This window comes from Notothenia rossii (assembly GCF_949606895.1).
Source record: "Notothenia rossii genome assembly, chromosome: 12".
Taxonomy (NCBI): Eukaryota; Metazoa; Chordata; class Actinopteri; order Perciformes; family Nototheniidae; genus Notothenia; species Notothenia rossii.
In genome coordinates this window covers 10,020,995-10,046,472 of record NC_136911.1, presented here as the reverse complement: position 1 = coordinate 10,046,472, position 25,478 = coordinate 10,020,995, and the positions used below count along the sequence as shown (strand labels likewise).

General features: G+C 44.7%; 1 protein-coding gene across 3 annotated transcripts in view; it reads right to left on the bottom strand.

Annotated features, from left to right (window-relative positions):
• Positions 1 to 377: 377 nt before the first annotated feature.
• The window catches only part of zeb1b (zinc finger E-box binding homeobox 1b), a 47,911-nt gene continuing 22,810 nt past the window's right edge, over positions 378 to 25,478 (bottom strand). For 2 of the 3 annotated variants that reach the window (XM_079661118.1, XM_079661120.1), the window contains exons 2-8: positions 16,850 to 17,005; positions 11,826 to 11,987; positions 10,343 to 10,545; positions 9,506 to 9,611; positions 7,324 to 8,981; positions 5,564 to 5,744; positions 378 to 4,871 (exon numbers count right to left, since the gene is read on the bottom strand). In XM_079661118.1, the coding sequence (XP_079517244.1) occupies positions 4,159 to 4,871; positions 5,564 to 5,744; positions 7,324 to 8,981; positions 9,506 to 9,611; positions 10,343 to 10,545; positions 11,826 to 11,987; positions 16,850 to 17,005 (3,179 nt within the window). In that variant the 3' untranslated portion in view covers positions 378 to 4,158. Of the gene's footprint in view, positions 4,872 to 5,563; positions 5,745 to 7,323; positions 8,982 to 9,505; positions 9,612 to 10,342; positions 10,546 to 11,825; positions 11,988 to 16,849; positions 17,006 to 18,658; positions 18,734 to 25,478 lie in introns of all 3 variants that reach the window. The other variant, XM_079661119.1, reaches the window with a different exon arrangement.

Genomic DNA, 25,478 nt, shown 5'->3' with positions numbered 1-25,478 from the left:
AATTAGCATAAAGCACCACATGAGGAAATATCTCATGTTTGATATGTTCCTTACAACATTAACATATATATGGGCTATGTCTGAACTAATATTCCTTTAGTTCAACAAAAAGTAATTCACAAAGATATATAAAAAAACTCAAAAACAGTTTTTAAACTTGAGCTGGTAAAACAGGGCCAGGATAACATGACCCCAGAACAAGCATTGATGTTAAATATTTATTTAAATTATGTTCTGAAACCTCACCCCCACCCCCTTCTTTTTTGTAGTGGTCCCTATGGGATTCTTTATGATATTATTAACTTGAAAATTGCAGTACAATTATGAACTCAATATTGTGTCATAATTACTCAATAACAATACGCTCACAAACCCAGCAGCTTGTAATTGATGTATTTTATTGTGAGATGGGGAGTCATAAAAAATGAACAAAAAAAAGGAAAACAAACAAAAAACAATCACTATAAAAAAAGATGAGGGTGTTAAAAGGGGAAGGGCATATAAAAGTGGGCGTGGTCTTGACACTGACATATAAAGTAACAAATTGGCACAAATAAAAACATAAGAACAAACGTCAATATTATTTTGGCTTGGCAAAAAGGACAGTTTGTGTCGTTAAGGATATTCCTTCAATAAAACAGCCCACACTCATGCTATTAGACATACGATTAGTTTTCAAAAGTTCAGTAGCTTCATATTAGAGAGGGGGGAAGAAAATTAACATGACAATGGATGCACAGAGGTCACAGGTTCAAATTTTCAGGCTTGCAGGGTGCAATTTTTTTCCCAAGGAAAACTTCATTTTATTCGTTCGAAAAACATACTTCAGTATGCTGGAGTCTCATTTGTCTAGGCTTTTAGTTATTAGCCTTTGAATCTTTTTTTGTCCATACTAAAATATATTATCGTATTAATACAAACTACAGTATTGTACACTACATAGTGTAATAAATAACCATAAAGAAATATAAAAAATAAGACACATAAATATAAAAGTTCTCTATGACTAAACAGACATACCCATCTCCTTTGGGTGGGGATAATACTGCCATTGCTGAAAACATACAGTACACACACAACGAAACGGAACATAAAACATTTAAGAGACAAAAAATAATACTGACAGGTAAAAAGGTTGTTGAATTGAACTCCTGGGATTCTTATTTGCCTACATTTTGTTACCTGAAGAGACATCTGAGCATTTCATGGTGTGTTAAACAAGTGCACTGAATAAGCTTTGAAAAGGCAGGACACGGTTAATAATTATAAATAATACTTCATAATCATCCATTTGAACAAATGTGCATTGCAATTCTTTTAGCTGCTCAGATTAGAAATGAAAGCAACTTCTCTAAAATCTGTTGGCTAAAGTCTACTCTCACAGGTTAGGTGGCTTTATTGGTTGATCTAGGAATACCTGATCATAGCTTCTAAGCTTCAACAGCAATATTCAATGGCACTTTTGATATGCATGTTTGTCTTGTTTTAGTTTGATTATTTGCATATGGCTCGGAGTACGGGGTAGGCATAGGGAGGGTCAGAACATTTTCTACAACCCTTATTTGCTCGCTCTAAACATTTAAAGCAATAGTTTGACATTTTAAGAAAATATGCTTATGTGCTTCCTACAGGAGAATTAGATGAGTAGATCAGTACCACTGTATGTGAAGCTATTGCCAGGACGTGATTAGCTTTGTTTAGCGCAAATACTAAAGATAGGTGAAAATAGCTTGCCATGCTTTGTCTAGAAGTCACAAATAGTCCAGCATGCATTACTGCCACTTGCTGGACTGGAGTAGGAAGCAGTGGATACATAGGAAGTAACTGCTAGCTTTAGCCACGTTAGATTTAGATTGTTGTTTTGGATGTACAAGGACATCTGGATACAGCATTGGAAGCGGGCTCCTGTTCATTCCTTTGAAAGAAGCTTAGTAGTGAATAAAGCCCATAAAAAGTGACTTTGAAGTATAATATTACCCGGCTCTTCCACATCTATGGGGCCTTTAGTAAAAAGTGCACTAGCGCTTTGTTAAAACCAACCTCCCATAGTTTGTCTTGGGCTCAATCACAGAAAGTAACTCTGCATTTGGCTATAGAGTGGTGAAGTCCCTCCCCTTCCGGTGGACCTCCATGGGACCTTATTTCGAAAGAAATGATGTATTGAAGTCAATGGAGAGAGAAAGATTATCTTTCGATCCCGTTTGAATTGTGCCACGAATTACAGATATAATGTTTGTCAATTTAAAAGATAATTTTGCAAGTAAAAAAAAAAAAATGTGTCATAAAACTGTGAAGTAACACATTTGTTTGTCTGAAACGCTGAATGAACTACATCTCTGGTCTAAACGATTGACTTCCCTCACTATCACCACAATGAAACACGTCCAGAAGAATGTCATGCAAAGCTGCCTGCCTGCCTTCCTTTGATTCTCTCTGAACTGCCTGGTCTTTTTAATGTTTAATGTCAACCATTTGTGCAGATAGCATGAAGTAGAAAAGATCGGCGATCGGCGATGCTAGCGTTAGCATTTCTCCCCCGGACTTAAATTGTGTATTATAGAATGATCACACCGGTGACAGTACTCTTCAAAGGGTCCACAAAATATGACTACTACTCTTACTGTTTAACATTTTGGGTTACTTAATGTTACTTCATATTAAGGCTAATAAAAATGACATGGCTGTAATGTTAACTAACTTGCTAGCTACAAGCTAGGTAGCTAACTTGATCCAGCCACTCCTGGTCCTTTCATCAGACGGGAAGCGAAAGAACGAGCAAGACCCATTGCTGGTATGATAAAAATATGGTACTAAGCACACAGGCATCTTGTTAAAGTTATCTTATCTTATCTTAGCCAGCACCATATAGATAGATTATATATATATATGGCGCTGATCTTAGCTATCTCTTAGTGGAGGAAAACAATTGTGACATCACTTGCACGACTCTGGGATTTGTAGTCTTTCTCGTTGCGTATTTTTCATAGTCTTATATTTCAACAGTTTTACGACAAACTGTGACTTTTTTGACATGGAATTGAAAAACATCATGTGTAATTCATGTCACAATTCAAACGGGGTCGAAAGATAAGTTTTCTCTCTCCATTGACTTCAATACATTATTTTTCCAAAATAAGGACCCATGGAAGGGAAGTAGATGGGCGTGACTTCGCCTTTGGATTTTACAACTTTTAGGAAAAGATTACAAACGTCTCTTTCCGTGTGTATGGAGACATGTTGTAGTTCCACAGTTTGGCCACTATGTCAAATATGCTTCAAAGCACTATTCTTTGTTTCTCCCTTGTTCAGTTCCTCATGCTAAACTAAGCTAAGCGGCACCTGGCTGTAGCCGTATAGTTATCAGAATGTGGTCATTATCTTCTCATCTAACGCTCAACAAGTCAAGAAAATACCTTTATTATCCCGAATGTCAAACTATGGCCTTTAAAAAAACACCTATTTGTAAAATGAAACGATGAGTCTACAGTCTAAATGGAAGTACATGACTGAAAAGGACCCCTCCCTCCACTTTTTCTTCTTAAGGCTCACAATCCAATTAAAAGAACATAAAAAAGAAACAAAATGCTAACTTCTGCTAGCATGATGGCGTGGTATATCTAGTGCGGTAATACTGAAGGGCTGACAACACAACTGCTTAATCCATAGGTAAACCAAGCCACTTGTAGTGCACAGGATTTTTCTTATTTTCCTTCCAACTTAATAAAATACTGACTTTTTTTTGTTCATTGGCAATAAAAAGGTATAGAAATATCTCCCAACTGTACAGCTTTTAAAGGTTAAAATATGAGTGATAAAATTAGTAACACTGATAAAAAGAAATGACCCAAGGTGTTTTAGTAATAAAACATTATCTAAAACATGTCGGCTCTAGCTTCCAAAGTCTGTATAATGCATTTCCTTCGTTTGTTAAAATTTGTGTTCGTCTTCATCTTTTTCTTTACAAATTGATTTTTCTTACAGGGAGAAATCGCTCTCCTGCGGAAAAGTCACTAGTATTTTTTTCAGGCACACCTGGATTTTCTACACAGTAGTGAACTGAAACGGACTGTCAGAGTGACCAGACATCATCTCCTGCGTTCTTCCTCTGCACATGAGGAGGAATCTGATTGTGTCCCATTGAGGAGTCTGACTCCTCGTTTAGTCTCCTTCCTCCTCCGGCGTCTCCTTCTGCTCCTCAGAAACCGTCTCACTGTCTTTTTCTCCTCCACTCTCCTCCGTGACCTGCTCCCCTTCTTTGCCCTCTTCCGTCACCCCTTCTTCCGTATCCATGGCCTCCTCTTCCTGCATCTCGACTTCCTCCTCTTCCTGAATGCTCCCGAGCACCTCCGCCTGCCTTGTGTCTTCCTCCTCTTCTTCCTCAGCCACCTCCATCTCTGTCTTCTCCTCATCTCCTCCTCCCTCCACTAATACTGTCTCCTCATTCCTCTCTTCCTCATCCTCATCCCCTCCTTCGTCCCCTATCTCCACCACCTGGATGTCGTCCATGTCCACCGCACCGTCCTCCTCCTCCTCGCTCTCCTCTTCGTCTCTGGTGCTGCTCCCTCGCTCGTCCAAGTCCAGCTGCGAGGGGGCGAGGAGCTGCTGCAGCCGGCTCAGCGCCTCCATCTCGGCTCTGGCCTCCGCCTCGTTCTCGGGGCTTTCGCGGCCCTCGCCCTGACCCGGCGTCTCCTTCTTGCAGTAGGAGTAGCGGTGGTTCATGTGCTGGGAGTAGGATCCCGAGTGGGAGAAGCGCTTTCCGCACTTGTCGCACTGGTAGGGTTTCTCCCCTGAGTGGAGCCGCATGTGTTCGATCAAGTGGTGTTTGTGTTTGAAGGCCTTGCTGCAGATGCCGCACTCGTGAGGTCGTTTCCCTGCAGAGAAGGAGAACATAAATATGTATCAACATCTCTGTTTAAAGTTGTTTGAGTAAAAAGGCACCGGAGGGAAACAATAAATACTCCATTGCACTTTGAAATCCCCCCTACATAGTTGCGTGAAAGGTTGTGAAGCCCATATAAGTGTCTATCATCACAGTATCCAAGGAGAACATTTCAAAACAATACAACAAAATCACAACAATTGGATAGGAAACTTTATCCGGGCAGGGAACATCTAGTTTCACCTTGGATGAGGTCATTTGGAGCTGAAAACTATGGTTGCAAGCCAGGTATCAGAGTAAGAAAGAAAAAAACGAAAACGCCTCTCAGGGCGCTGACCTCCACTTGGCCACGGAATCATCATCTTAGAGCTACGCAAATCACTACCAGAGCCTGTTGCAACATTCGGTGCTTTACATGGGAAGCTGGCAGTGCAGAGGTGGGGAGTTGGCGGAAAGAAATTCTCAGACCTCTTCTGTGCATGTTGAGTAATACCTGCTGGAATGGAGGTGTCCACCCTTCTCTACGCTGTAGCTCAGAAATCCCCCTTCACTCGCACTCTGACTCATCTCTCAAACAGTGAGTGGTGGTGAGATAAGTTCCTGTTCTGTTTTATTTCAAAGCCAGAGCCCATCTATGATCTGTGGCTGTGTTTGTGCCTTTGCTACACAAGACTTTGTAATTACCTGTGTGTTCGTATTTGTGTCTCAGCAGCGAGCTGCTCTTCTGGAAGATCTTGTCGCACAGGTCACAGGCGTACATGCCGCTCTCCGTCTTCTTCATCTTCTTCCTCTGTGGGCCCGAGTCCGAGTCGTTCTGCTCCTCCACGGTGGACATACCATCTGAGCCTGGGTCCATCTTCTCCTCCTGGTGAATAAGACACATCACACATGTATTGGTTGGAATTCATAATGACGCTGCTCTGCTTCACTATGAATGACTCATGAAAGTAGCACTACTAGCAAACAACTTGTGTGAGTGGTGCATTTCTCAGGAACTAATACCCCGTCATTTCCAACTCATAGCTCTCTGGAGACATTTGTAAATGTAAAATCACTCGGTATTGTCAGCTTATTTGTGAGGAATCTTTCCCTTGGCCCGAAACATAACCGTGCTGTGCACTTAAGAGCACGCCTACATTTTTCTCCTGTCCCCGGGCTGCTAAATCTCATCTACTGATGCAGTCAAAGAGGATGTGGGGCAATATTAAGGAGATGATATATACACAGAGCTCTCTTTTTAACAAGGCAGGTCTATGCCAATCCACTTAACACGAAAGTATAATACAACAACAATAAATCAATGAGGCAGGCAGAGGTGTGCTGTTTAAACAGATTCCAGCAGATCAATAAGGGCTCTGCAGTAAAGTGCAGCCTCATGTCCTCTGGGTGACAGCCCAGGAAGATCACTCATACACTCAGAGATCTACATCCATCATTACAGGCCCATTAGGTGTTCACACAATGCAGGACTATTAAGGGCTATCATTTTTACAAAGAGCTGAATTCGGACATTTCTATATATGACTTATTGATTGTATTTGGGATGGATTCACACTATCTATCATGTGCTTGTGGTTTCAAACAATAAGGATTAATGATCAGGACAGAAGAGATTGACTGATTGCTCCAAAAAGAGATAAGCCACCTTGATTCAAATCCACTTGCTTCTCAAAATGGCCTCCGGATTAGACCTTGAATCCTTTCCTGCACTTTTTGAAAATCAATCGTTTTCTAAGTTTCAAACTTTTTTGCTTTGGCTGGCCTCATGACCTCCAACAACGATTGTCTGTTCTGCACCAATGAAACTAAAGGGACCACAAATAACATTTCATCTCAAAGTACTATAGGCTGAGGATTACAGACAGTGGGAGTTCAAGCCATTGTCTGACATTTTGGGAATTGCTTGTAAGCTTTCTTGGCACCAGTTAGATAAGAAGATTGATACTGCTCTCAGTAAATGAGTAACTGTCAGTCACTTAGCTTAGCTCAAAGACTGGAGACAGGGAAAACGGCTACAAAATCTGCCAACAGGCACTTCCTTATTTGACTAATTAACTAAATAATATAGATGGATAGAAGATAGAATCGGAGGGATGAAACCCTCTTCAATGGTCACACATGCAGAGCTGTTTGGGGTCTGATTTCCTGGTAAAGATTTGTTTTAAAGTCCGACACACCAATACACTAAGATTGTGTTTTTTTTCCTTTATTCTTTTGCATTATAACTTCAGTGAGCTTTAGAAGTGCTGGTTTTGTTAGTTTGAGACATAGCCTTGCTAGCTGCTTCCCTATCTCCAGTCTTTATGCTAAGCTAATTTAGCTGCTGCCTGTAGCTTCATATTAAGCATACGAATGAGAGTTCAGCAATAAAGACAAATAACCAACATTTCCAAAATGTAACACTATACTTTTAACACAGACAGGGACGCTGAATGATAACGCACCTTTATTCCGTTGAGGTGGAGGGTTTCCTGGGTCTGGGTCCCAGCAGGGCTGTTTGCTGTAGTGGTATAGGTGTAAGCCAGCTGGGGGATCAGGATAGTCTGTTTGTTGTTAGTGGAAAGTGCCCTTAGGCATTGCATTGTGGTAACAATGTTGAGGGGTTTGGCACTTTGCTGGCTGGCGTACAGTGCGATGTGGCTGGCGCCCATGGCTAAGAGTGGCGATGCCTCCTTCTTTGTGCAAGTTAAGTTTAGGGGTTCATCCACATGGGTAGAGCGGAGGGAAGGAGAGGCGTTAACGCAGGCTTTACCCACTGCTCTCTCTGGTCCCCCTCCGGCGGGCTTTGGCAGTGACAGGTCTAGGGGTCCCTCAGTGCTCTGGGAAGGCTGGGATGGGACGGGACCGCCAGCTGTCAGGTTTAGTGGCGAGGGAGAGGCCGGCGAGCTGTGTGCGCCGTTGAACTCCGCTGGAGTGGCTTCTGTAGGGCTGTCCTGGGTCACAGAGGGGCACGTGTCCTTCCCTTGGACCAGAGACACCACACTGTTAGCTTCACAGGTGTCTTCTTCCTCTGAGGGAGGTGTTGGAGCACCCAGTGATATCTGACCCTCTTGCATTTTGTCAAACCACTTCTTTACCACATGCGCTGGCAGGCTGACTGAGTCAGAGATCTTGGCCAGCTCATCCTTGGTGGGCTCTGCTTTTAAGGCCACAGCCTTGAGCAGGGACAAGAGGTTCTTGGGCTGGTTACAGAGCCCGCCCTCTGACAGCAAGGCAGCCACAGCAGACTCAGACTTATCCAGACCGTTCAGCCTAAGGCCATCCTTGCAGTGCTTGAGGGCATGGAGTGATTCCAGCCCACCGGGACAGTTATCACACAGGAGGCAGGTTTTAGTGGTCTTTTCCTCTTTTTCTTTAGTCTCATTGAGCCGGGAGCCTTTGATGGTTAGATCCTCTGGGAGTTTCTGGCCTAGTGAGGTTGCCTCGGGCTCTTTCTTCATGTTATGGGCTGTGAGCTGGCCCTGGTTGGGGTCCAAACTGTAGTTTATAATGATTTTTGTGTTTCCGTCCTGACCCACAATAGGCAGACTGATGGCTGAGATGAGTTGCTGCTGTGTGGGATGGAGCATTCCAGTGGTTAGTCCCGAGTGCATTTGCAGCTGACCTTTGGCATTGCTTTCCAGAACCTGGCGAATGACGTTTCCGTCCACCGCCACTTTGAGAGCATTCTGCAGGTCGGCCAGGTTGATACTGATGGGTGACATCAGCCCCATAGTGGGAAGGACCACAGCCTGCACCGTGCCCTGCAGAGGAGATGCAGTACCTCCGTGGAAAACCCCACCGTTCATAGCGGCCATTGCTGCGGATGTCATCAATGTGGGCTTGTACTCATAGTCCACAGGCTCAGTCTTGATCTGATTGAGTGGCAGCTGCTCCTGCAGTGGCTTGCTGTGCTCCATCTTCTGCATCTGGGTGCGGAGGGCTGATGGTGACGTGGGCAGCCCTGGAGATGGAGCCTGGGTCTGGGTTTTGGCGTTCCCCAAGCGCGCTCTTCCGTTAACTGAGATGACGCTGATGCACTTCTTACTGCTGATGTGGGAGCTGTATGAGCCTGAGTGAGAGAAGCGCTTCTTGCAGTTGGAGCACTCATACGGTTTCTCTCCTGAATAAAAACCACAATGTGCATTGCAGAGAGAAAGAGAGGGGGTGGGGGAGGACAGAAGCAGATTTCCATTAGTAAATTAAGCTAAATTAGCAAGTTAGACTATGAGCGGCACAGTAGGAAAAACCTCTAATGCATTTCAACGATGCTTAAACGCTGATGTAATGGCACCATTGGGAAATTCCCTTCTCTAATTGCTGTCCCATAATGCCAAAAGATACACAATTATGGCACTAAAGGAAGAGCATACAATGGATTGAAGCACAATGAAGGATATCTAAACACAGGGAATTGCTAAATCATCAATAGAAAAGATTCATATTGGTTTAATGTACACAGAGATATCTGTGGCCAGCAGAGAATCATGGCACACACACACACACACACACACACACACACACACACACACACACACACACACACACACACACACACACACACACACACACACACACACACACACACACACACACACACACACACACACACACACAGAATGCATGCAGCCATGGTGGTCCACTCACCACTGTGGATGCGTAGGTGCTCCTTCAGGTGGTGCTTGTATTTAAATGCTTTGCCACATTCAGTGCACTTGAATTTACGATTGCCTCCCGACTGTGTGATGTGTCTCTGTCGGACGAAAAGGAGAGGGGATATTCAGTACGATAGCACAACCTTTGAACTGCTACTAATTCATGTCACAATGTCATGAATCAATGAGGGCAAAAGTGCAATGTTTGGAAATGAGTCGCTTAAGAAACAGGAATAAGCTTCCACATAGGTTTGTATCATTTAGAATCAATTTGCTGGATAATTACTACAGCGGGACAGAAGAATTAGCAACTTAAAGCTGCACTGACTATTTAAGAAGACTGTTAAACTATACAAATCAGTCAAGCAAGGAATATTTTTCATAGAAAATGATAAACATAGCAGATGTTGACTAGTTTCTCAGACTGTAGACTGTTCATACAAATGCTCAACTTTTTACTGTGATATACCGTTTCAATAGTTACTTTATCACTTATTTATGCTGTATTATTATTTTGATTTGTATTCTATTTTATCTTTATTTTTACCTTGTGTGAATCCTGTTTTTCATTCTGACACTGTTGCTGCCATAAACGCCTGAATTCCCTCAAGGGGTTAAATAAAGTTCCATCTTATCTTATCTTAATCTTATAAAAATGTTGAAGGCTAATGTGTATACTTCATTTTCACAGTACCACAATATGTAGTATGGTCCTAAAACGGGATTCACAGAAATCGTCTAACTCCATTAAGCACCTAAGTCAGAAAAAAAGCCAGTGAAGGTGTTTTATCAGTATCCAGTCCTAGCCGGTTTGTCAGTCAGTTTTTACCTGATCCCGTCCGCCCTTGTGGACCGTCATATGCCTCTCCAGCTGAGCGCGGTATGCGAAGCTGTAGCTGCACTCGGGGCAGTTGAAGCTCTCTTCGGTCTTCTCGTGCCGGTACTTGATGTGCTCCTTCAGGGAGCTGTAACGCTTGTAGCCACGCGCGCAGTACGGGCAGGTGAGCAGCTGAGAGAAGGAATCAGGAGTTCCTGGGGTGAAGAGGAAAGTGTTGTAATGACATGTGTGAGAGTAAAGGGGGGAGTAAAACAGGGGGTTAGAACACATGGTCAATAGGGAGGGCTCTTTGATGTTACACAAGGCCTGCCACAGTCACACTCCTCTGCTAGTTCACCAATCACCGAGAGATCCTCCCCCTCAGGTAAACAGCTCCCAGGTAACCAAATGTACAAAAGCTGATTAGTGATCCATATTAACACATTCCTTTCCTTAAAGAAATAGCACGCTGGGTTGCCAATGCAGGACTGGAATTTCATTTTGCTTTTGTACTTTAATTATAGCTTTTACACGCCTGGAATTCCATCCAATTAGATTGCCTATTGTGCGTTTGAAGCATGTCAAAAACACCCACTCATGTAAGGAACAGCGCGCTCGGTAAATAACAGCCGCCTGCAGAGATCCAACCTGGTTAACAGAGGGTCTCAGATGCCCGGCTCCCACACAGGTGAAGCATTATTCCGTTAACAGGTGATGTATTAAGTTTCCCTGCGGGACAGGTGAGGGCCTCGGGATGGGAATGCACACACATTATGGGCCAGGTAGCCGTGAGTCAGACCTCGCACAGACGTGACAAATTTACTCAGGTGTTGCTGTTTCGCTCCCTCAGGCCCTCCCCTCCTCCCCCCCCTCTGTCGTAGCAGGTAAAAGCCAAAAGCCCGGGAGCAATAAAGGCTCCAGTGTGCTGCACTTAACAAATAGCGGTGTGTGTAATGATGTCGGAGAGTGGCGTTAATGGGGTGGAGTTAACACCTAAGGTGAGACGGGGAGCAGGTATAGCCATCCCCAGGGGGGGGGAGGGGGGGGGGCGTAATTACTGGGTAGGAGCAGCAATAGTGTGAGAGCTCAGTGACTGTGATCTCTCAGGTGGAAATAGTGGTGTGTGTGTGTGTGTGTGTGTGTGTGTGTGTGTGTGTGTGTGTGTGTGTGTGTGTGTGTGTGTGTGTGTGTGTGTGTGTGTGTGTGTGTGTGTGTGTGTGTGTGTGTGTGTGTGTGTGTGTGTGTGTGTGTGTGTGTGTGTGTGTGTGTGTGTGTGTGTGTGTGTGTGTGTGTGTGGGTGGGTGGGTGGGTGGGTGGGTGGGTGGGTGACGCACGGTGGGTGGGGGGGGGGGGTGCGTGTGTGTGTGTGTAATTTAGGGACACAACACCTTGCTTTTATGCTATAGATCCATTGAAAGCAATTACTGTATAAGGCACATGATAACATGTCTGGAAAAGGATGTGTAAACATTTTGAATTTTCTCTTGTGGCATACCATTTTCATCGTGGACGCTGGCATCAGGGGTGCCCTGGCGTTGAGGCTCGTCCTCTGGGGCCTCTGGGTAAATGACTGCCGTGTCTCCTTGCTGGAGCATCTCCTCCATTAGTGCGTCCGTGCTCCCATCATCCTCAGCGTCCGACACACAATCCTCCTTCACTGTGAAGGGTGAAACAGACACTGATTAAAGTCGTGCTTGCAAAAAGGTATCATCGATTACCGCGTTATTTGAACATGTTTTCCCATCGATGCGCGCTCTACATATGAAACCCTAACCTCTGAACATGAAATGTGATAATCCAATAATGTCAGTGTCAATATAGCTGAAACGGATCTTACAGTCCAAGCCCTTGATCATGACATGTACACAAGCCTGGGATGAGGCATGAAAAAAACAAAAACATCCTGAATTCTCTTCACAATAGGATGAGAAAGCTAATTAGCATCAAAGGCCGCAGGCTACTGTACGTGCACCCAGCTCTTTGTAAGAACTGAATGGTAAGCCTCTATTCACAATGTTAGGTAAGGTACTTGTTGCGATTGACACTGATAATGAGATGATGAATCTTGTCCTGTTGTATTGCAGCAGATAGATGTTAGGCAGGAAGGGATACACACACACACACACACACACTCTACGCTCCGCTCTCTGGAGAGGCTTGGCCTTCAGACTGTGCTTAATATCGCAGCAAATGAGCGCCTGCATGTGGGAGCTGAGCGTTCTTCCTCCACATCACATGAGCTAGCTAGTCTAACGAGCACTAATTACCAAGCAGCGGCTTATAGGAAGTGTAACCTGAGGATGGAGTTAAGGATGCAGGAAAGCTTCCTACCCTCTTTCCGTCCCTGCATGCTTCCTGAAGTGGATACCGGAGCTGAGTAAAGTGTGTCTGTGATAAAACCCGAGCATTATTCCTCTATGGATGTGTTAGTGTGCCTATGTGTATCATTACAGGGAATAATTACAAGGGAGAACTATCAGCTAAAAGCAAAGTTACGCTACTGTGGTGGTGTTTACTGGGCAGATGTTTTATGGATTGATTTAAGCACTCCTCCAGCTTAGGGGAGATTTGAGAATTGTGTTTTGTGAATTGTGCTGGTGTTGAAAGACGGGGCCAGCTGTGTGCTCCCTCGGAGAGGGGAACAGGTGTAGCACATCATGACTCACAGACGCACAGTGAATACCAGTTCTCTAACATTGGGCTTCCTGTGGTGCACCTTAACAAAGCCATGAGACAATACGAGCGCGGTCGTTTGTTGCTACGGTTATTAAAGACCATTCGAAGAAACTTCCCTCTATAAGAAACCCTGGATAATAGATCGTTCAGAGAAAGAGGCTGGGTGTTATGTGTGTGTGTGTGTAAGGCAGAAACCAACAGCTGCTTCTTCTTTTTTTTGAAATTGTGGAATTCTCATCATAAAGTGTAGGGTCAGAAACACATTAGGGGCTGCTAACCCCCACATAGCACGCAGCTTTTTCCCACGACCAACAATACCCCGTAGACACATTTGCTACATTTTCTCTTCTTTAGAAAAAGTTTGACATTGTGGGAAATGTTTCAATGAAGTGTATTTTTCACAGTTGTGTTGGCTGTCGACAAGATATTGCACAAACATTGTTGCATGTGGGAAATTGCTGATCCGTCTATGTTGAGCCCCCTTCAACTCAAAGGCAGCATCCAAACACACCTCTAGGCTACTAAATGTTGAGCATGTGTGTGAAGTGAAATCCCAGTGGGGGACCTGTGGTGCAAAGGTAGTACAAGCGGTTGTTTTCACTCTGTGTGTGTGTGTGTGTGTGTGTGTGTGTGTGTGTGTGTGTGTGTGTGTGTGTGTGTGTGTGTGTGTGTGTGTGTGTGTGTGTGTGTGTGTGTGTGTGTGTGTGTGTGTGTGTGTGTGTGTGTGTGTGTGTGTGTGTGTGTGTGTGTGTGTGTGTGTGTGTGTGTGTGTGTGTCTGAGTGTGTCTCGGCTCTTTGTTAAGTACAGACCTTGTGAAGCCAGAAGGGTTCACAGCCTCGCTAAGGCGGCTCCGCGTTATCAGTCTGCTCCCCTGACATGAAACACCACACAGGCCATTTATGTGCTGACGCAGGGATGTGAACGCACGACTGCACAAGTGGAAAATCAGTTCAGAAACCCCAGAACAAAAACCCCGTGAGGTTGTAGCAGGACATTCTGTTGCAGAACAAAAAAAAAAAGTTTTTCCTTTCTGCGCTTTACAGTGTTTCCTTACCAAAGTACGTATTAGAACTAAGTCACCAGACCACCCACTCTTCTTTTTCCTTCGCTCCCTTCTCATCCTTCTCTGCCTACATCTCTGCAACATGATACAACGGTATCCCATGATGCATTTCCTGCCCTGGACGACCTTTGCCCCCACTGCTTCCTGTGGTTGTGCATCCACACATGTTTGTATCTTGGATGGGAGAGGCATCAGTGATAAGGATTTGCACAAACAGCTAAAATATTCAACAATCCCAGTGAAGATGTTACACTTTATCTCCGAGGAGGGAAGTCAGAGATTACATTCAAGGTATTTCCAAATCTGGGATGACTTGCTTATCATGTATTTGTGCCGTATGTCTCCACAGGACAATCTTCCCAGCTCTCTGGAGATTCTTCCTTTCCTGTCCAGAAGGGTGGCTCACTTTTAACATCACGTGGTGACATAAAGCATCAGGAATGTAGGTGTTCCTGTGTGTCCACTGTGATCAAAATGGATGTTAGACTGATTCATAGGAGTATGACATATCATCACTGCATGTTGGGCCAACAGTGAGGAAATTGGTAGGTGTCATTGTGCGTGAGAGCCTTCGCTTCAGTACTGCCTTAGTGCCCTAGCAGCCAGCTTCTCACTGCCTTAGGAAATGTTTCCATGCTAAACCCAGCCTTTCGCTGTCATTAAGTGCCTTTGCTGCCCCACAATAAAAAAGCTCTCCAGATCCACCCTGCCTATTCTCTGAGATTTAATCAAGCTCTACAAATCATCACATATAAAGGAGAAGCCCTCCCAGGTCAACACTCTCTCCACTTTTTTATCCCCTGGAGTTAGTCGGCCTCTTCTTAGAGAAAAGCAGGCTGTAGTTTACGGCACCAACACTGGGCTACTCCACTTCTGCATAATCATTTAGGCGTGAATGAGTAATGACAGCGAGCAGGGTGCCCATGATACCATATCATCAGGAGGAATGATTCAGAACGAGAGAAGCAGCAAGAGTGTAAAAAGAGAAAAAATGGAGGGGAGGAAAGTGAAGGAGAGATGGTAGAGCATTGAAAACCCACCTTTTGGTTTTGGAGCGCGTTAGTCTCGGGAGAAGGGGTGTCAACGTTTTAATTTGAAGCAGCGCTGAGGAGAAGATTAGTAGGTGGTGGTCACTATTCAAGGCTGCTCCAGGGCCTTCTCCAATCTCAGGAGTGAAGCCAAGGGATGAGGAGATGAGAGATGAGTGAAGTGTGTTTGTTTAAAGAACTGCGGCTTTCCCATGTTTCATCAGTCCGGTTCTGAGTGGCAGAGAGGATGTTGCCTGATGTGTGATATGAAGGCTATATACAGTAAGAGAGTGAGAAAGACAGGTGTGTGTGCACATGAGTGAAGGCAAAAGAAAATATGCTTGATCAGGCATAACTGTGGAGCGGTGCCAGCTCACTGAGCTCTTTCAGTGTAACTCATGCTTTTGAAGTGTTTAATGTTCACAAGTCCCGGCCAAAACCAATGACATTATTCTTCCCCCAACTTTCCCTTTATGCATGGAGGTACAGCTGGGGAGTAGCGATGAAAATGACAACATAGTCAGGGGAATATGTGGCTCCACTGTGCACAGGTCTGTGGAACACGTGCAACCGAAACCTTGCAAGTGAAACTGACCGAGCTGAAACTCATTGGAGAGGAATTTCAAAAAATCCCTCCCTAAACTGAAAGCGTTAGCTAGCCGGACATTAAGGCATGCGCTAACTTGACCTCTTGCTAAATCCGAGCCCCCCTCAGCCTCACACATCTCTCACCCGTGTAAGGAACAACACCCTCAAATAAATATTTGAGTGGCTGGATTACATCTCATATGGGCCTGTCCCTGTGGTGCACATACTGTACTTGGCACAGTCGGACACTAGCAATGTCACACATACATATTTTTATGCACATGCAGTATGAGGTCAGAAACGCCACGCAGAGGCCTTGGGCACAGGTTGAAACACCAATATCCTTCAGCACCTGTGATTGTTGTTGTGGAGGGGCATGGGGTGTTACGTCAGCCCTTCCTGTGGCACTGAGCTGCCTCTGATGTCACTTCCACACCGTTTGAGGTAACAAGAAGTTCACGGCAGCCCCTCCAATGCCCACCAGTGCCATAAAGCTCTCCACTGGCTTTTTGGTTGTGAGGCTATTCTCTGTGCTTGAAGGTCTCTCCCTGTGTTGGCATTGTCTTTGTTTAATATCGTACTTCCTGCCTTAGTTGGAGACCCACCACGTGTAGTACCTGTTTCCTTACACTCTGGGTTTCACAATGAGACAAAGCCTGGTACTTATCTGCGCACAGACGTCAGCAAAACATTTCTTAACTTAGCCTGCTTCACGTCAGGAGGTCAAAATGAGACAGTACCGGTCAGAAAATTAATGTCGTAACCATAAATAGAGAGGCGGAAAAGCACATTTTCATTTATGTGCCGGAGACATTTAATAAAAAAAAGTTTGTCTACCAGCTTATCAATGATACGGAAAAGTTTCCAGTGTCATTTGGATGATACTAGTTGCATGAAATCCCTTACTGTGGCTTGTCTCAATAAACTGGCACTTAAAGACAAATCTGGCAAACAATAAATCACATGCTGTTTTACCCCACTAGAATGATTGTACATTTTAAAGCTAAAAACTAGATTAAATAAGCACTTGTGCGTCGCAGAAAAGAGGAACACAAGTCTCAGAACGTTGTGGAAACAGTGAGTAGGAAGGTGACGTTTGTATTTGCTTTGCTCACTGCAAATGATATTAATAATACGTCCTATGAGTGTGCGTCATGTCTCACCTCCGTCCCAGCAGCGCTCCCTGGGGTGCTCCTCTTCTGGCAAGGTGCTGTCGCAGTCGGCGCCGTCCGCCAGGCTGCCTTCCTCCTCCACGATGTGCAGCTTGTCTTCATCATCTGATTCTGAGCCGGCTTCCACCACATCACTGTAGTTGGTCACTGCACAAGGAGACATGGAGGACAGAGGTTAGAATGACTGCTCAGATTACGTCTATTTTTACACACATTTTCATCCTTGATAAAGATAATAGGAGGTGTTTGCTTCTTGATTATGAGCACTAAATGTGAAAGGCCACGAGTCAGAGAGGTTAAATATATGTAGGATGTCATTTAAATGTCAAGACTATTAAAGGGAGGAGGGTAAGGAGCTTGAAACACCAATTAAACACACCAAAGTCCAATAGATAAGATGACTCTTTAAATGATCCTCATGGTAGAAATCGTTTTTTTTTTTAAAGCAGCTTGGGCACTAACAACAGAGCGAATGGAGGTCTCACTGTAGTAAAAAGTGAACATTTGAGACAGATATGAACCCTAACCTCGAAAACTCCCAAACAACAGGGAGAAACCGAAAATTCACACTTAGTAACTTGGAGACACACAGACCTGGTGTGTGAGATCATTACAGAGCGGGCTGAAGTGGTGTGTGTGTGTGCTGCGTGGGAGTCGGTGTGACCTGGTCGCTTGAGTTATGGGCTGAAGGAGCCAGGAGACACAGACACAGGCGGCCCACAGAGAGGGTTATTACAGGGAGTACATTTCCCTGACCGACTGTCTGCCTCAGATGTGTGTGAGTGTGTGCTCCTTTTCATTTCCACCCAGTTCCTCCATCTCTCAATTCCACCTGTGTTACTTCCACCCACTCTCCTAGCATTTCTCCCCCCTCCCCCCCCCCCCCCTCCGCTCCATCTCTCTGTTCCACTGAGAGAGCTACAGATCCTCTCCGAGGCCAAATCAATTCTCCAGTGAGAGCAGCCCAGTCAGCAGAGGGCCCGGGTTGCAGCACTGAAACTACCTCTCCAGCTACTTTATCTCACATCACACACAGCGCTCGCACACACACACACACACGGCTCGCATTCACTCGCTGAATATGCACTGCCAGTACAAAGCACCTGAACATTTTTTTCTCTCTCTCTATCTTCTTCACCCACCCCAACCCAACTCGCCCACCTCTTTCTGAAGTGGCTGCTAATGTTTTTTGTCAGGAGGAGGCGTATCTGGGAGAACCGTGATCCTCTGTTTCAATCAATGAGAATTGTTTCGGTGAGGTCTCTTCCTTTCTCTCCGCATTGTGCAGGTCATTACAACCGGTTGGTATTCACACAAACTCGGTAGACGCGCAGGGTTCAGGCTGAGGGGGAGGCGGGAGGAAGGAGGTGTGGGGGCGGAGGGATGAAAGGTGGTGGAGGAGGAGGGAGAAGCGCTGTTATTTGGCGAGTCGTTTGCGGGGTGAACACCGCTGTGCCGCAGCTGCAAAATCCTATTGGGTTCATCAGGAGAGCTATTTCATTCCGAAACCTCTTTCCTCTCTTTGCACTATTCCTCACTTCACAATATTATCTTTTTTTTTCCCTCTTGGATATGATGTGACTGCCACCATAGTGTAGTTTTCAAAAGATACATTCAGGGTTGACACACACCCTTTGTACTTGGATTTCTATCCAATAGAACAATTAAAGACTTGCAAGCCCTCACATTCACATAAACGTATAATGAATTAGACTTATATCGAATTCTGCGACTGTATAAACTACTCTGTACTCTCTCTTCTCTCTACCTCACACCACCTCTCTCTCCCTCTATCCCTACCTCTCTTTTCTGTCACGTCTCTGCCAGGTGATGTATGGTCCATTCAGCAGTCCAAACAGAGTGCAACTCTTCATTCTGAAACAGAAGGTGCTTTAGGACGAGTCTGAGAGGCTGTTTAGGGCCACAGCCACTCAGGTGTGGAGCTGAGGTCAGCGATTACAAAGGCAACACTCTCTGTCGGCAGTGTCGAGAGAAAATGATCAAATATAAAGCTGTAGAGAGAAAATCAATGTTCTGGTGTGCGCAGACGGGGGTGGCAACGGCCAGCAGGACAATAAAAGTAGGAAAGTACAGCAAAGGGGGCGGGGGGAGAAAGAGTAAAGGATGGCGAGTAGTGTTGGTGGTGTGGGGGGTGAGCAGAGACGGTCTTCCTGTGCCAAATGGTTGGCGGTGTTGAAACTAAAATGTGTGTTCCAACAGGAGATGTAACACCTAGCATCAACAAAGGCTGCAGTCCCTTCTGGCTGACCGGCTGAGCGTTTGGACAGCTGGCCTCATTAGCGCTAAGATGCTAGCACACAACAAGAGGACAACTCCTACGCAGCTGAGAGAAAAAGCATTGATAGGTGGAGGAAAGTTTTCAGGTTTTGCAGTGTGTTGAACACCTGAGGTGTGAGGTAATAACCTTTTGGCGGTGTCTTTGGTTTTAAGTTGGTCCGTAGCCTTTGGGCAAAGATCACACCTTTACAACACCCTCCCACACAAAAACCTTCTATGGATCTGGGTAAAACAGCTAAATCAATGCAAGCCCAACAGCTTCAACATAATACAGCTTGATTACAGCTCCACATTTAACAACTTGAGGCAATAATTGTTCTAATGGCCAGCAGGGGGCGTCTCCACTGGCTGACAGATGGTTGTATAGAAGTCTATGAGAAAGACTATTTACCTGATTTATTGACCCAAGTTGTAGCTTTTTTTTGTGTGTGTGACATTGCAAGTTTTAAGTTGTTTTCAATATAGCTCGATGTAAATGTATGTTCCCATTTAGAGGGTTAGGGTTGGAATAGACAATGAAGCATGTTACAATTTCACTGAGTTTTTCAGTACATGAAAGTTAATTTTAACTTTTTTTGGCTTACAATGTCTTTTTCTGCATCTGGTTGTACTTTGCTTTACCTTCTTGTCACCTGTACTTGCAAAAAACCAAACCTTTGGTCCACAGAGCAATGGGTGACTTCATGGTGAATGTATCCACTTAGTCTATGGGCCATAAAATACATCATGGTCTCAATTCCAAGTGTTGTGATGGTAGCAGACAAGCTGATGAAATGAAAGCCTCTTGGCATGTTATTTAGTCTTCACCTACACATATTTGCAACATGCTACAAATACTTGTTGTAGTTTACCATGCTACAGTACCGTAAGACCTCAGTAAATATCTGAAAGCTGCATGAATTTTTCCACCCTCACCATCACTCCTCACCCTCTTTCCCCCTAACGAAGTTCCCAGAGTCTATTGAAAGATAGCGCCAGACAGTTCCTGTCAGCCACACTTAAATATGCCTGCTGGAGAGACGGCTGTGTTGTTATGACACCTGCCAGGCTATATCAATTACTGGCAAAGGGGTGACTGTGTGGGTTACTCCCAAAACAGGCTCACCGTTACCCCATTTGAGGGGATCACCTTGGCAGACATATCATGGCTGATCTGTCAGTACAGAACATCAAGCGCCATGGGTCCCCTGACACAGGTTCATTGTGTTGATTCTGTCCTGTAATTATGTAAACTCGCTGGCACATATTTTAGGCACAGGCTATTTGATCCTGGCCTGATTGATGAAAACGAGACATTAGGAACTTACAATCACTGTGGAGTCGTGTTTGTACAACAGCAGATGGCTCGGTTTGTGCTTTCATACACTGAGGCATGCCAGATTGGAATGGCAGTATCTCAACCTCTGTGGGAGTGAGCTATCTCTGTGCTTTGAGGCCCTCAAGGTGTGAGTGACTGGCTTAATAAGCGAGTTTTAGATGAGGACACAGCGAAACACATATAGTCTGTGAACAAGCACATTACCGTCTGAAGTAAGCTTTATCTTGATTCATTACCTATAAAGACATCTGTAAAGATATAAGTCTTATGTGCAGGCCGACAGCTCTTATACCAGATTGTGTAGGAGGTATGTCTGGAATGTCCAACCAAAACACTTTTCCCTGTCTTAAAGAGACAGATCAAAGGGTGTGCTCTCTCTGCAACTAATTTCAGCCAAAGGACTGACACGTATTCCTATGTCTGCTGTTGTTCTGCTTGTGATTAGACAGATTGACTCATCATAAGCAGCAGCCACTATTTGTCTGCCCTTCTAACTCTCTTCTATCTCTATATTTAGCCTTGGTACTACAGGCTCTCTCATTGAGGTACGCCACTTATCTCATATGGAGCTCAGGGCCAGGCAGGCAGCGGTGAAACTACCACAGGCATCCTCAAAGAGTACAGACCCTGTCGTCACAGAGTCTGCCCTTGCGGCTCTGCAATGCCATTTTCTCAGGGAAGTCAACCACTACAAAAAAACCCAGCTCGAACCAAAGTAAAACAAAGACGTGCCATTCAAAACCTCAAGTATGCTGTCTCAAGGTGAGGTGCCTCATTCAGCGCTGAGGTAAACGCTGCTGGTTTTGTTAAAACAACAGCCTTCCTCCCACAGAGCCAGGAAGGTCAACTCAAGTGCCTATAACAAAACAAAAGAATTGGGGAATTTTCATAGTTCACAGGCTGCTTCAGCCTCGCTCGGCTGTTTGGGTCAAGCAAAGGCTTTTTTGGTCCCAGTTGCTCAGAGATATAACTGTGGAAACATAGCACACAGTCAGTTAGCTGTAGAGGGCACTAGGGGTCCCAAGAGACTGTTTCCAAACAGCTAATGCCAAGTCTCTCCACCACAAGGAGGAGATCAGTCGCATCTATAGTCAGGCATGCCCTGGACAGTTTGTCCATAGAAATGCAGCACACAAACTCCCCAAACAACACCCAATGACTGTTACTCATTGTTCCAAGTAAGGCTGGGAGGAACAAAAAGCAGAAGCACTAATATAGAAAGACAATTGCACCAAGTATTCCTGAGAATTAGTCACTTGTGATTCAGTTTCAGTATGCTTAACCTACTGGAGATGTAAAATGTTCTATTGATAGATTCGGCTATTCAACTAGGCAAATGACAATACACAGCATAAACAATTGGTTAGGATCATTCAATCTAAGAACTTCAACAACATGTGGAGCAGAGCTCTTTACAGGAAGCATTTCAGAGGTGAGCTAGGAGACAATGGGCTCTTGTCTTCCTAATGACGCTGATCAAGGTTTTAGCATGTGAGCTAATGGGCCTCCGCAGGTCACTCCTCTCCCATCTGATGAGCACTTTCCATAATAACACTAATGCTAATGGTGCTATTGTTCTGTTAATCTGCATGATGACACTTGGAAGTGTAAAGGAAGTCAGTGGTTGTTAATGTGTGTAAGTAAATTATTTAACTGCACCTTAGAGATTGTGGATTGCTTCTCAAAAAGACTAAACCTTGACTGTTATGTGCTTTGCTTATTGTGCAACATGAGTTTATTACTCATGGTTAGTCTCGATAGTGCTGCTGAACCTCAATGACACCTAGATAATAGGCTGTGTTTCTACCGAAGGGAAAGTCACAGCCTGTTCTGGGTACGAATCATAGGCAGGCAGGCCATGGTGTTTCTCTCCAAGGCTAATGAGCATGGTGATGAGCCACACACATTCTGTTACACCGGGCGTCCTCGGAGAGTTGCTGCATCTGGCTCCTCTCAGCTCTTCTAAATAAGGCCAGTGGGCTGGTAAGGACTGGAGGGTGTGATCACACCACACGTACAGCAATGCCCCCGCCACCAAGTTTACACTTGTCTCCCAGGCCGTGTTTATGTTGGAGGTGAAAGAGCCCCATCAACGGTAATAATACTGGAACACCTAAGCGAGAGTGTGTGTGTTCTGTATGTTAAGCCGGTAAAGGCATGCTTGGCATTTGAAGGGCTTTCAATCATAATGGGTGGTCACATGACTGTGGCTTAATAGCAATCACAGAAGGCCACAATGAACAACTAACACATATTTTTACGGCAAAATGTCCTAAGAAGGTGCCTACAAAACTCCCACACATGCACCTAAACTCTATTGTACCCACTTACAGTATCTCTGCACCATCTCACCCTCCATCAGTGTGGAGACCTGCTATGGTTCTCCAACACTCAGCAGGTCTGTGGTGAGAGAACGCCCACCCAGTGAACCAGTCCAGCTATAGAAAGTATAGGCAGGTGACTGAAAAAAAAGCAGTGGTGTAGAAGTTAGGGGGAGGGGGATTCAGAGAGGAAACACCTGCTCTAGATTCGGTTATGCCCAGAAAACCTGCAGTCATGCTTCATACTGCTCTTTCTTTAATCTCTCTGGTTCATTTCAATGTTTTTTATGGTTGATCTGGCTCATTGAATGCAAGACCAACACACCAAGTAATAACACACTGTGTTACCTGAGCCCTACCATGTATGTGGCTTGATATCATTTCCACATGATTGCACTGGAAACCATCTTTAAACATAAACAACACCAAAAAAGCAACACAGGAAGGCAGCAGCACACACCTGGGTAAACTGCTGCTTCCTTTCTGTTAGCGGCTTTTTCAAGTTAAGAGCAAAACTCTGTTACATCAGGCAGGCAACCAAACACAAACCTGGCTAATGTGACATTAGCCTCCGTCAATTCTCATTGGAGTGTCGCAGGCAAAATGAAATCACCCTGTCACCTCTGCTGTCAGACTCTATTCAGGCTGCAGTTACAGACTGATAGCTTTTGAAAGCTGTGCAGTGGTATAATAGTGTTGCTTCCAGTTGGACTTTGCCAGTTTGTGTCTAGGGTTGACATTTAGAGTTGAGGATCTGTGAGGTGAGAATTAGAGCCAATCTATCTATTGGTATTCAGCCCATTCAAATGTAGTGGGTTATATCAGTAGCATAATTACATTTCTTTGTTTTGTCCTAGCCACTTAAGCACTAATAACAGCAACATGACCGAGCCAGCAGATTCTGTTTGAGCCCAACATGTGTTAAAAATCATCCTCTCACACGTTAAGGCTGGACAATAGGCACATGTATTCAGAGCTGTGATAATCATTTGGCAAGTGGCAGGCCAAACCGCTGAACCTGTTATATGTGTTGTCAGAAAACAGAATCCAATTTCACAGCTTGATCCAAGCTCTGTCATAGATACACATGGGTCAGCCGGCTGATCGCTTCCAAGCTATTGCTAACATGCTACGAATGCTACCAGTCTTTTTACGCCTGTTAGCACTGCAGCATTTCTAGGGGATAACAGGGATCATAATACTACATTTGTACCTCCTTTATCATCAAACATAAAATATCTAATCCATCCTTTTATCATATTAAATCGCCTTGCATGTTGTTAGTTTCCACTGTGTAGCATTTTAGCCTAACAGCTGAGCTGGGTTACATGGAGGTGAGTGTTTAAATATATGCAATGAGCAATAACGGTGTTATCCAACCTGCATGTGTAGCGCAGGTCTATATTAGGTTAGTGTAGCACAGGGCTGTTGCATTTTAGGAGCAGGTGACTGGACATTCCTGCCTGTATTAGGCTTGACACTTTACTGTGGGGGAGTACAGAGTAGGGGGAATTACTCTGGCCTATGAAGAGGGAGGTACATACACTGACTAACAATTCTCCAACTGGAAAATCTCATTAAATCTTACCTGTAAGTATACCTTACTGCACAGATTTATCACTGGCTTCATTAAATACAACCTCGGTCTATTAAAGAGACCGTCACATATTTACGCTCTTCAATTCTTCACTCTGGTCGAGCCTGGGTTTGTTATGTAGATTATTACAAAGATTGCAGCGTGAGATGTGTGCATGCAATCAGAAAAGAGGGCAGAAAAGGTAAACCGAGGGGAACGATGGCGAGGTGGGAGGAGAGGAACTGCTAATGGCTTAAAAAGACAAAGCTGGCCTGTCACATACAATGCTCATCTGAACTGATGGCTGCCCCAGGGAGGGAGTGTCACAAACTGTCAGAGTGACTGAGAGAAAGGAAGACAGAGAGAACACCGAGGAGAGACGGAGGCTGGGAAAAGGAGACATAAAAGGTTGAAACGAGGGTGAATAATAAAATGAATGTAAGAAAGAACAAGGAAGTGACAGGAGGAAAGAGATAGAAATTAAAATAGTGATGGGCGATATTTACATTAGTGTGTGCATTCTCTGGGTGCCTGCGCCTCAGTAAAGGTCATTCTTTGGAGCTGTGGCTCTGCCTGACAGATGTCTCGGGGAGGGGACAGGCCGTAGGGCAACAGACACACATTTGCAGATTGTGCACACACGTGTACAAACATTCACAGACAGGTGGAAGTGCAGAAATAACCTAGAAGTGCCTTTTTGTTTATTGGTTGCATCTAATTTTACAACCGTTGCAAGTTCCTATTTATAGCAATCAGCAGGTCAGCACACCTCAGTGAAGCCGGGGCCGAGATCCATGTTGACAACCTACTGTGGCTTCACTAATTCTGACACTAACGCACAAAAGTGCAGTGAGGGCGCTTCTTTTTTGTCAAAAAATCCTGCTCTTTGTGGCATTTTGACAACAGCTGACCAATCTCTCACTTCTCCAGAATGTCAGCTCTGTCACAAGACACCCGAGGCCAAGCGTTGAGGACAACCCCTGACACACACACAAAAACGCATAATCAAACACACGGCCCGGGGCTATTGCTCAGTTGTCACAGTGGTTTCTTGTTAGTCATGTGAAGCAGGGAGAGAAAGGGGTTAACGCCGTAAACTTAAAACCA